The following is a 12,095-nucleotide window of genomic DNA, read 5'->3' as shown; positions in this document are numbered from 1 at the left end:
GATCACTTTTAGTCGCTCCAAATCACAGTGACTAACAGAAAAGTTTCAGATCAGGCTTCTCAGATTTCTGCCTGCAGGCCTGTAGTGACGGCTCTTGACCTTAAATGACAAGAAATGAACACATGACTGTTCTGTGTTTCAGTCATCAGCAGTTCATGTTGTACATTTGTTACTCCAAGAGATATTTTAGTGTTTTCTCACATAGAAAGAAATTGATGGGATTGATTAAAGATTGAAAGATGAAACAAATACATTCACAATAATTTACACAAAAATGTAAAATGAACCAAAGGAAAGAAATTCACTGAGATCTCACTGAACTACAATGAAAAGTTCTAAAAGTCTAAAACAGGTTATTATCAGTTGTTTTGGCATCTCCTGCTTTTCCAATATTACACAAATCTCAGTGAAAGTGTCTCTGTGAGTGCAGATGTGAGTCATGTCTTCAGGGTCATAGAAGGACACCTCCCCCCTGTCATAGTCCAGCTGGACTCTGATCCTCTGGAGACTCTTCTTCACTGTCACAGTCTGACCAACAACATCAGGGCTGCACAGTGGGGACTAAAATGGCACTGATGCCTCTAATAAATCATCATTCTGTTTGAATTATCAACGATTAAATAATAAACACAGGTTTTTTGTGCAGCCCTACACACAAACTACATGAAGTTTCCTCCTCTTACTTTTCCTTTTGTCTCTTATTGCTACTTTAGATTTCTTCTGTATAATAATATTAATCCTTAAATTCTCTGATTCTTCAGATTATTGCTTTATTCTCTTAGGTGATGCACGTGTTTCTCTAACTTCAACAAGACGTGTTAATGTGTTACCAATAAAAGGACAGTTTGAATACAGTAAGAATTAAACAATAAAAATTAAGAGATCAAATTTTCTTCTATGTTTAAACACAAATCAAAACGCAGCCAGACTTTGATATTTTTATTGACAGAAAATAATCCAGGAAATCAGTGAACTCATGTTTCCGACATTTTCATCATATCTGCTCTGCAGGTGTAAAACAGGAAATCCACAGTTAACAAGACCAAATGCTGAATGTGCTGATGTGATCTGGAATATGAAGTGAGAGTTCACAGAAACACACTGGAACAAACAGCAGCTCCAACTGTACAAATGTTCAACAATTATGAAATAAATGCTTTGGGTCAGTCAGTAGCAAAGAAAACAGTGTCTGTATCTGACAAAGCAATTTACACAGAACTTAGGAACAATAATGAACTTTAGTTTGTATGAATACAACTGAATAAATGTCAGACAATCAACATTATTCTGCAATGACACATTTTAAAGAAAAACATGGCTGAATTATTATGACAACCTACACAGTTTGGTTTATTTTGCAACATAATGGAGAACATGCTATAAGAAACACATTTAAATGAAGCAAATCACTTAAATGAATCACTGACAGTTAAGTTTTAAAAGATGACATTAGGATTATTTAAGTCAAGTCTATTTATCATTTTGAAACCATTAAAACACAAATTGTCACGATGCTGTTATTAGCTGATATGGATCTAAATAACTGATGAAGGAAAGGAAAGTGACATTTATCAGTGCTTGTTCATCAATGTCTGACACATGGAAGTTTGTTCAACTTCGCACTGTTTAAATGTGTAAAAACTGTTTCATGAACACCCAATGACTTGAAACTGCTATATATTTGTCAAAAAAGGAAAAAATCAACCAAAAAAAGAACAAATAAATATAAAGTTTTAAGGACCTTCAAACTGAATTTGCAAGAAAACAAAGCAAAAATTACTTTTATCCTTTAATTTTACTGTGTTTTGAAAATGATTTTTATCACATTGTATAAAATGCTTCAGATACAAATCTTTCTTTCTGCAATTTCTTACCTAAAAAATAAAAACAGGAGTTGCCTAAATTGAAAAACAAACAACCACAAAACAAGCTGTAACTAAAAGGATGAGACAAGAGAAAAAAAGTTCACAGAGACGTCGTTGCAGTTTTCAGAGAAATCTCAGTCTGACAGATTTTGATATCAGAGGTTTTGGCGTCTCCTGCCTTTCCAATACTGAAAAATGGGAAGAGTTTCTCAGTGAAAGTGTGTCTGTGAGTGCAGATGTGAGTCATGTCTTCAGGGTCATAGAAGGACACCTCCCCCCTGTCATAGTCCAGCTGGACTCTGATCCTCTGGAGACTCTTCTTCACTCTCACAGTCCGATCAACAACATTGATATATTTTCCACTGTTATGCAATAAACACCAGATTCCATATTCTGTTGAAGAAAAACACTCTCCCTTCCTGTCAACTGACTCTTTAACTAAACCCACAGTCCAGCCAGGATGGTCTCCCACCTCCACCTCCCAGCTGTGTTTCCCTGAGCTGAAACCCTCAGAGCCAAAAACAGTGGGATACTTAGTGTTTCTCTCTGGATTATCAGGAAGCTGCTGCTTTGTGTCTCCACGCCTCACACTGGTCAGATCATCAGACAGATAGAGATAGGGGTTTGCAGTGTTTGGGTCCAGAATGACAGGACTGAAGTGGACCTTCTCCTTCATCTTCTCCCACACTCTGAAGGACAGGTTGCCCAGGTGTTTGGCCACATCTATCAGTGCTCCTGAGACCAGCTGTGGATCTGACACTGAGCTCTGGGCTCTGGCTCTGCTCTGAGTGTCTTTATAACTGCTGAGGAATGGCACGCTGTGTTTCTGCAGCTCTTCTTCAACAGCAGAGATGCTGTCTGACAGAGAGGAGATCTGCTCCTCAATCATCTTCATCTCTCTGCTGATAGTCCTCCCCTTCTGCTCCTCTTCCTCCCTCAGAGCTGCCAGTCTGGACTCCTCTTCCTCTTTCAGGAACTGCTGGAGCTTGTTGAACTCTGCTCTGATCTGCCTCTCTGTGGACAACAGCTGCTTCTTGGAGTGTTGAATCACTTTATTGTATGTTTTCTTCACTTGTTTGTATTTGTTCCTCTTGTCCTGCAGAGACTTTAAGTCAGATTTCAGCTGCTCCTTCAGGTCACTGACTGCTTCTTCTACAGGAACCACTTTGTGACTCTGGTGGAGAGAAAAGTCACACACAGGACACACAGCTCTGTCTTCATCCTCACAGTACCAGTAAGGGACGTCTGGATGTTTATCACACACCACCTCCTCCTTCTCTTCCTCCTTCTCGTTTTCTGTCTCAGGTGAGCTCTCACTGTGTTTCTTAGCAAAGGAGTCAGCAAGTTCTTTGAGAGCAACGTTTATAGATGCTTCATCCTTTGAAGATTTTCTTTTACAAATGGGACAGTTTTTGTTTTTAGTTTGTTCCCAGAATTTCTGCAGGCAGCTTGAACAGAAGCTGTGGCCGCAGCTCAGAGACACAGGATCTCTGAAAGTCTCTGAACACACGTGGCAGCTCAAGTAACCTTCTAAAAGCAATTTCTCAGCCATCCCTGATAATTTACAGATTACTTAAAGGACAAGACTCACCGAAATACAGTCACTCTGACTTTTGAACAAAATTGTATTCGTCAGTACAGATCCCAGCCTTTACTGTAATGCGTTCCCGGGTGATCGTGAAAGTGAGTCTTTAGGTTTCATTTACTCTCTTATGGGTGGAGCTGATATCAATGACCCCGCCATTTCACTATGTCACCACTAGATGGCGCAGTTTTTCAGAGTGTTAAAGAAATACTGCATCAGACATGCTCATACCTGTCTGTGTCTGTGAACTTGTGCAGAAATACTGTTCAGTTGTGCTGCTGTTTTAAAGGCAGGTTAGACACTGAGCAGGTCAACAATCTGTGGCAGGGTTAAAAAAGTAGAGACAGACAGACAATTTTGGATCATCAGTTAACCTAACCTGCATGTGTTTGAACTGTGGGAGGAAGCCAGATTACTCGGACTGAACCCACAGAGACAGAGGAACAACATCTAAGCTGCAGAGAAAACCCCCACCCTGAATAAACCCAGGAACATGTTGTTGTGAGGTGACAGGACTCACCACTGCATCACTCTTCACTAGGATTAATCTGAAAATGTTCTAAACAACATGCAGTGGTAGGTAAACTCTAAAGAGTGCTGTGACATTATTATTATTTTTTATTTTTTTGCCAAACCAGCATTTTATCCAAATAAAGGTTTAAAGACCAATAATTTATTATTTGGGAAAGATGCATCACTTCAAAGTATTCAATTCAATTCAAAGTAATATCTTTAAACTGGACTTACTGTCCAGTACAACCTTCAGGTAACATGAAAATATTATGTTTAAATTTTCTGTCAAAGACATTTATCTATACAATATAGAATAGAAGGTCCCGTGATGACGTAACTGCCTTCATCACCTGGATATCTGGGAAGATGAACCAGTCCTTTCACTTGTGACACCACCATGAAACTGCAGTTTCTCTTTACATGTCTAATCCTTGTAGCCAATTTAGATACCAACAAGTCAGATGAGGCATCACTGAGATGAGCTGGAGACACTGTAAACATCTGCCATCTTCTTTCTCCAGCCAGTGACAACACGGAGTCAGCTTCTCTTCTTAGGGTGTCTTTCACTCTTTCCCCCACTGCCTCTGTTTCCAACCTTAGTGCATCATTTCTCTGCAGTTGGCTCTTTCTACTTTTGTTATGTCTCTTTTTTTCATTGTGGCGGGGCCTGATCTGCAGTGCCGCTGCAGGTGAGGCAGACACATCAAAGCGGCATCCACAATCACGCCTCTCCGGCATAAACCAATGAACTGAGTCCAGAGTGAATGTTGTTGTTGTGTATGTGTGGCTGGCAGCAGGGAAGCTGCAGCTGTTGTGACAGCAACCGTGCAATAAAAGTGGTTAAAGATGCTGAAAAGCATAAGTGTGTCATCGGGTCTGTCGTGGGTTGTTTACTTCCACCTCATTTTTGAAGAAATCTCATCGGACACATTTTGATATCAGAGGTTTTGGTGTCTCCTGCTTCTCCAACCTCAAAAAATGGGAAGAGTTTCTCAGTGAAAGTGTCTCTGTGAGTGTAGATCAGAGTCATGTCTTCAGGGTCATAGAAGGACACCTCCCCCCTGTCATAGTCTTTCCCTTTGTCTCTTATTGTCATGTTGGGTTTCTTCTGTATAATAATATTAATCCTCTAGTTCTCTGATTCTTCTGATTATTGCTCTGTTCTCTTACATGCTTCACGTGTTTCTCTAACGTCAAGAAAATGTGTTAAGGTGTTATCAATAAAATGACAGTTTAAATAGAAAGTTCAGCGTCCTTCTGTGTTTACAGACACATCAGACAGGCTTTGATGTATTTAACTGACAGAAAAAAAAGCAGGAGATTAATGAACTTGTTTTGCTGATATTTTCACAATTTTTGTTCATCAGGAGAAAAACTTGAACTCCACAGTTAATAAGACTAATTAGTATCAAATACAAATACAGAGGAAATGTTCTCAGCTTCAGTATTTGTATCAAGACTTGCCTGATGAGGTTTTCAAATGTTCAGTGTTTTCATTATAACATCTTCAGTGAGTTTTGTAAATCCTCCATGCAACAATAATAATTAAAAAGACTCAAATTGCTTTCAAATACAGCAGGTGTCCAAAAAAGGAGAAAAAAAACGTTATTTTTAGTGTTTCAGCCACTGAAACAACCAAAAGATGAACTAGTCAAATTGTTATTTAAATGGTTTTTGATCACTTTTAGTCGCTCCAAATCACAGTGACTAACAGAAAAGTTTCAGATCAGGCTTCTCAGATTTCTGCCTGCAGGCCTGTAGTGACGGCTCTTGACCTTAAATGACAAGAAATGAACACATGACTGTTCTGTGTTTCAGTCATCAGCAGTTCATGTTGTACATTTCAGTTACTCCAAGAGATATTTTAGTGTTTTCTCACATAGAAAGAAATTGATGGGATTGATTAAAGATTGAAAGATGAAACAAATACATTCACAATAATTTACACAAAAATGTAAAATGAACCAAAGGAAAGAAATTCACTGAGATCTCACTGAACTACAATGAAAAGTTCTAAAAGTCTAAAACAGGTTATTATCAGTTGTTTTGGCATCTCCTGCTTTTCCAATATTACACAAATCTCAGTGAAAGTGTCTCTGTGAGTGCAGATGTGAGTCATGTCTTCAGGGTCATAGAAGGACACCTCCCCCCTGTCATAGTCCAGCTGGACTCTGATCCTCTGGAGACTCTTCTTCACTGTCACAGTCTGACCAACAACATCAGGGCTGCACAGTGGGGACTAAAATGGCACTGATGCCTCTAATAAATCATCATTCTGTTTGAATTATCAACGATTAAATAATAAACACAGGTTTTTTGTGCAGCCCTACACACAAACTACATGAAGTTTCCTCCTCTTACTTTTCCTTTTGTCTCTTATTGCTACTTTAGATTTCTTCTGTATAATAATATTAATCCTTAAATTCTCTGATTCTTCAGATTATTGCTTTATTCTCTTAGGTGATGCACGTGTTTCTCTAACTTCAACAAGACGTGTTAATGTGTTACCAATAAAAGGACAGTTTGAATACAGTAAGAATTAAACAATAAAAATTAAGAGATCAAATTTTCTTCTATGTTTAAACACAAATCAAAACGCAGCCAGACTTTGATATTTTTATTGACAGAAAATAATCCAGGAAATCAGTGAACTCATGTTTCCGACATTTTCATCATATCTGCTCTGCAGGTGTAAAACAGGAAATCCACAGTTAACAAGACCAAATGCTGAATGTGCTGATGTGATCTGGAATATGAAGTGAGAGTTCACAGAAACACACTGGAACAAACAGCAGCTCCAACTGTACAAATGTTCAACAATTATGAAATAAATGCTTTGGGTCAGTCAGTAGCAAAGAAAACAGTGTCTGTATCTGACAAAGCAATTTACACAGAACTTAGGAACAATAATGAACTTTAGTTTGTATGAATACAACTGAATAAATGTCAGACAATCAACATTATTCTGCAATGACACATTTTAAAGAAAAACATGGCTGAATTATTATGACAACCTACACAGTTTGGTTTATTTTGCAACATAATGGAGAACATGCTATAAGAAACACATTTAAATGAAGCAAATCACTTAAATGAATCACTGACAGTTAAGTTTTAAAAGATGACATTAGGATTATTTAAGTCAAGTCTATTTATCATTTTGAAACCATTAAAACACAAATTGTCACGATGCTGTTATTAGCTGATATGGATCTAAATAACTGATGAAGGAAAGGAAAGTGACATTTATCAGTGCTTGTTCATCAATGTCTGACACATGGAAGTTTGTTCAACTTCGCACTGTTTAAATGTGTAAAAACTGTTTCATGAACACCCAATGACTTGAAACTGCTATATATTTGTCAAAAAAGGAAAAAATCAACCAAAAAAAGAACAAATAAATATAAAGTTTTAAGGACCTTCAAACTGAATTTGCAAGAAAACAAAGCAAAAATTACTTTTATCCTTTAATTTTACTGTGTTTTGAAAATGATTTTTATCACATTGTATAAAATGCTTCAGATACAAATCTTTCTTTCTGCAATTTCTTACCTAAAAAATAAAAACAGGAGTTGCCTAAATTGAAAAACAAACAACCACAAAACAAGCTGTAACTAAAAGGATGAGACAAGAGAAAAAAAGTTCACAGAGACGTCGTTGCAGTTTTCAGAGAAATCTCAGTCTGACAGATTTTGATATCAGAGGTTTTGGCGTCTCCTGCCTTTCCAATACTGAAAAATGGGAAGAGTTTCTCAGTGAAAGTGTGTCTGTGAGTGCAGATGTGAGTCATGTCTTCAGGGTCATAGAAGGACACCTCCCCCCTGTCATAGTCCAGCTGGACTCTGATCCTCTGGAGACTCTTCTTCACTCTCACAGTCCGATCAACAACATTGATATATTTTCCACTGTTATGCAATAAACACCAGATTCCATATTCTGTTGAAGAAAAACACTCTCCCTTCCTGTCAACTGACTCTTTAACTAAACCCACAGTCCAGCCAGGATGGTCTCCCACCTCCACCTCCCAGCTGTGTTTCCCTGAGCTGAAACCCTCAGAGCCAAAAACAGTGGGATACTTAGTGTTTCTCTCTGGATTATCAGGAAGCTGCTGCTTTGTGTCTCCACGCCTCACACTGGTCAGATCATCAGACAGATAGAGATAGGGGTTTGCAGTGTTTGGGTCCAGAATGACAGGACTGAAGTGGACCTTCTCCTTCATCTTCTCCCACACTCTGAAGGACAGGTTGCCCAGGTGTTTGGCCACATCTATCAGTGCTCCTGAGACCAGCTGTGGATCTGACACTGAGCTCTGGGCTCTGGCTCTGCTCTGAGTGTCTTTATAACTGCTGAGGAATGGCACGCTGTGTTTCTGCAGCTCTTCTTCAACAGCAGAGATGCTGTCTGACAGAGAGGAGATCTGCTCCTCAATCATCTTCATCTCTCTGCTGATAGTCCTCCCCTTCTGCTCCTCTTCCTCCCTCAGAGCTGCCAGTCTGGACTCCTCTTCCTCTTTCAGGAACTGCTGGAGCTTGTTGAACTCTGCTCTGATCTGCCTCTCTGTGGACAACAGCTGCTTCTTGGAGTGTTGAATCACTTTATTGTATGTTTTCTTCACTTGTTTGTATTTGTTCCTCTTGTCCTGCAGAGACTTTAAGTCAGATTTCAGCTGCTCCTTCAGGTCACTGACTGCTTCTTCTACAGGAACCACTTTGTGACTCTGGTGGAGAGAAAAGTCACACACAGGACACACAGCTCTGTCTTCATCCTCACAGTACCAGTAAGGGACGTCTGGATGTTTATCACACACCACCTCCTCCTTCTCTTCCTCCTTCTCGTTTTCTGTCTCAGGTGAGCTCTCACTGTGTTTCTTAGCAAAGGAGTCAGCAAGTTCTTTGAGAGCAACGTTTATAGATGCTTCATCCTTTGAAGATTTTCTTTTACAAATGGGACAGTTTTTGTTTTTAGTTTGTTCCCAGAATTTCTGCAGGCAGCTTGAACAGAAGCTGTGGCCGCAGCTCAGAGACACAGGATCTCTGAAAGTCTCTGAACACACGTGGCAGCTCAAGTAACCTTCTAAAAGCAATTTCTCAGCCATCCCTGATAATTTACAGATTACTTAAAGGACAAGACTCACCGAAATACAGTCACTCTGACTTTTGAACAAAATTGTATTCGTCAGTACAGATCCCAGCCTTTACTGTAATGCGTTCCCGGGTGATCGTGAAAGTGAGTCTTTAGGTTTCATTTACTCTCTTATGGGTGGAGCTGATATCAATGACCCCGCCATTTCACTCTGTCACCACTAGATGGCGCAGTTTTTCAGAGTGTTAAAGAAATACTGCATCAGACATGCTCATACCTGTCTGTGTCTGTGAACTTGTGCAGAAATACTGTTCAGTTGTGCTGCTGTTTTAAAGGCAGGTTAGACACTGAGCAGGTCAACAATCTGTGGCAGGGTTAAAAAAGTAGAGACAGACAGACAATTTTGGATCATCAGTTAACCTAACCTGCATGTGTTTGAACTGTGGGAGGAAGCCAGATTACTCGGACTGAACCCACAGAGACAGAGGAACAACATCTAAGCTGCAGAGAAAACCCCCACCCTGAATAAACCCAGGAACATGTTGTTGTGAGGTGACAGGACTCACCACTGCATCACTCTTCACTAGGATTAATCTGAAAATGTTCTAAACAACATGCAGTGGTAGGTAAACTCTAAAGAGTGCTGTGACATTATTATTATTTTTTATTTTTTTGCCAAACCAGCATTTTATCCAAATAAAGGTTTAAAGACCAATAATTTATTATTTGGGAAAGATGCATCACTTCAAAGTATTCAATTCAATTCAAAGTAATATCTTTAAACTGGACTTACTGTCCAGTACAACCTTCAGGTAACATGAAAATATTATGTTTAAATTTTCTGTCAAAGACATTTATCTATACAATATAGAATAGAAGGTCCCGTGATGACGTAACTGCCTTCATCACCTGGATATCTGGGAAGATGAACCAGTCCTTTCACTTGTGACACCACCATGAAACTGCAGTTTCTCTTTACATGTCTAATCCTTGTAGCCAATTTAGATACCAACAAGTCAGATGAGGCATCACTGAGATGAGCTGGAGACACTGTAAACATCTGCCATCTTCTTTCTCCAGCCAGTGACAACACGGAGTCAGCTTCTCTTCTTAGGGTGTCTTTCACTCTTTCCCCCACTGCCTCTGTTTCCAACCTTAGTGCATCATTTCTCTGCAGTTGGCTCTTTCTACTTTTGTTATGTCTCTTTTTTTCATTGTGGCGGGGCCTGATCTGCAGTGCCGCTGCAGGTGAGGCAGACACATCAAAGCGGCATCCACAATCACGCCTCTCCGGCATAAACCAATGAACTGAGTCCAGAGTGAATGTTGTTGTTGTGTATGTGTGGCTGGCAGCAGGGAAGCTGCAGCTGTTGTGACAGCAACCGTGCAATAAAAGTGGTTAAAGATGCTGAAAAGCATAAGTGTGTCATCGGGTCTGTCGTGGGTTGTTTACTTCCACCTCATTTTTGAAGAAATCTCATCGGACACATTTTGATATCAGAGGTTTTGGTGTCTCCTGCTTCTCCAACCTCAAAAAATGGGAAGAGTTTCTCAGTGAAAGTGTCTCTGTGAGTGTAGATCAGAGTCATGTCTTCAGGGTCATAGAAGGACACCTCCCCCCTGTCATAGTCTTTCCCTTTGTCTCTTATTGTCATGTTGGGTTTCTTCTGTATAATAATATTAATCCTCTAGTTCTCTGATTCTTCTGATTATTGCTCTGTTCTCTTACATGCTTCACGTGTTTCTCTAACGTCAAGAAAATGTGTTAAGGTGTTATCAATAAAATGACAGTTTAAATAGAAAATTCAGCGTCCTTCTGTGTTTACAGACACATCAGACAGGCTTTGATGTATTTAACTGACAGAAAAAAAAGCAGGAGATTAATGAACTTGTTTTGCTGATATTTTCACAATTTTTGTTCATCAGGAGAAAAACTTGAACTCCACAGTTAATAAGACTAATTAGTATCAAATACAAATACAGAGGAAATGTTCTCAGCTTCAGTATTTGTATCAAGACTTGCCTGATGAGGTTTTCAAATGTTCAGTGTTTTCATTATAACATCTTCAGTGAGTTTTGTAAATCCTCCATGCAACAATAATAATTAAAAAGACTCAAATTGCTTTCAAATACAGCAGGTGTCCAAAAAAGGAGAAAAAAAACGTTATTTTTAGTGTTTCAGCCACTGAAACAACCAAAAGATGAACTAGTCAAATTGTTATTTAAATGGTTTTTGATCACTTTTAGTCGCTCCAAATCACAGTGACTAACAGAAAAGTTTCAGATCAGGCTTCTCAGATTTCTGCCTGCAGGCCTGTAGTGACGGCTCTTGACCTTAAATGACAAGAAATGAACACATGACTGTTCTGTGTTTCAGTCATCAGCAGTTCATGTTGTACATTTCAGTTACTCCAAGAGATATTTTAGTGTTTTCTCACATAGAAAGAAATTGATGGGATTGATTAAAGATTGAAAGATGAAACAAATACATTCACAATAATTTACACAAAAATGTAAAATGAACCAAAGGAAAGAAATTCACTGAGATCTCACTGAACTACAATGAAAAGTTCTAAAAGTCTAAAACAGGTTATTATCAGTTGTTTTGGCATCTCCTGCTTTTCCAATATTACACGAATCTCAGTGAAAGTGTCTCTGTGAGTGCAGATGTGAGTCATGTCTTCAGGGTCATAGAAGGACACCTCCCCCCTGTCATAGTCCAGCTGGACTCTGATCCTCTGGAGACTCTTCTTCACTGTCACAGTCTGACCAACAACATCAGGGCTGCACAGTGGGGACTAAAATGGCACTGATGCCTCTAATAAATCATCATTCTGTTTGAATTATCAACGATTAAATAATAAACACAGGTTTTTTGTGCAGCCCTACACATAAACTACATGAAGTTTCCTCCTCTTACTTTTCCTTTTGTCTCTTATTGCTACTTTAGATTTCTTCTGTATAATAATATTAATCCTTAAATTCTCTGATTCTTCAGATTATTGCTTTATTCTCTTAGGTGATGCACGTGTTTCTCTAACTTCAACAAG

General features: G+C 39.0%; 2 protein-coding genes across 2 annotated transcripts; both read right to left on the bottom strand.

The window, feature by feature from the left end:
- Positions 1-924: 924 nt before the first annotated feature.
- LOC147317886 (nuclear factor 7, ovary-like) lies at positions 925-3,567 on the bottom strand. The gene has a single exon (XM_086315273.1). The coding sequence runs from the start codon at positions 3,415-3,417 to the stop codon at positions 1,966-1,968; it is 1,452 nt and encodes a 483-aa protein (XP_086171399.1). The 5' UTR covers positions 3,418-3,567; the 3' UTR covers positions 925-1,965.
- A 2,998-nt stretch (positions 3,568-6,565) lies between these two features.
- On the bottom strand, positions 6,566-9,229 carry LOC147317885 (nuclear factor 7, ovary-like). The gene has a single exon (XM_086315272.1). It carries the CDS (start codon positions 9,056-9,058, stop codon positions 7,607-7,609), a length of 1,452 nt encoding a protein of 483 aa, XP_086171398.1. The 5' UTR covers positions 9,059-9,229; the 3' UTR covers positions 6,566-7,606.
- Positions 9,230-12,095: the final 2,866 nt, after the last annotated feature.

The sequence above is a fragment of the Aulonocara sp. 'chitande type north' Nkhata Bay genome, linkage group LG12 (genome assembly GCF_057382095.1).
Source record: "Aulonocara sp. 'chitande type north' Nkhata Bay isolate Kocher_YH1m ecotype deep benthic linkage group LG12, A_spYH_male_GT1.1, whole genome shotgun sequence".
Lineage (NCBI taxonomy): Eukaryota > Metazoa > Chordata > Actinopteri > Cichliformes > Cichlidae > Aulonocara > Aulonocara sp. 'chitande type north' Nkhata Bay.
This window is presented reverse-complemented; position numbering and strand designations above follow the sequence as displayed.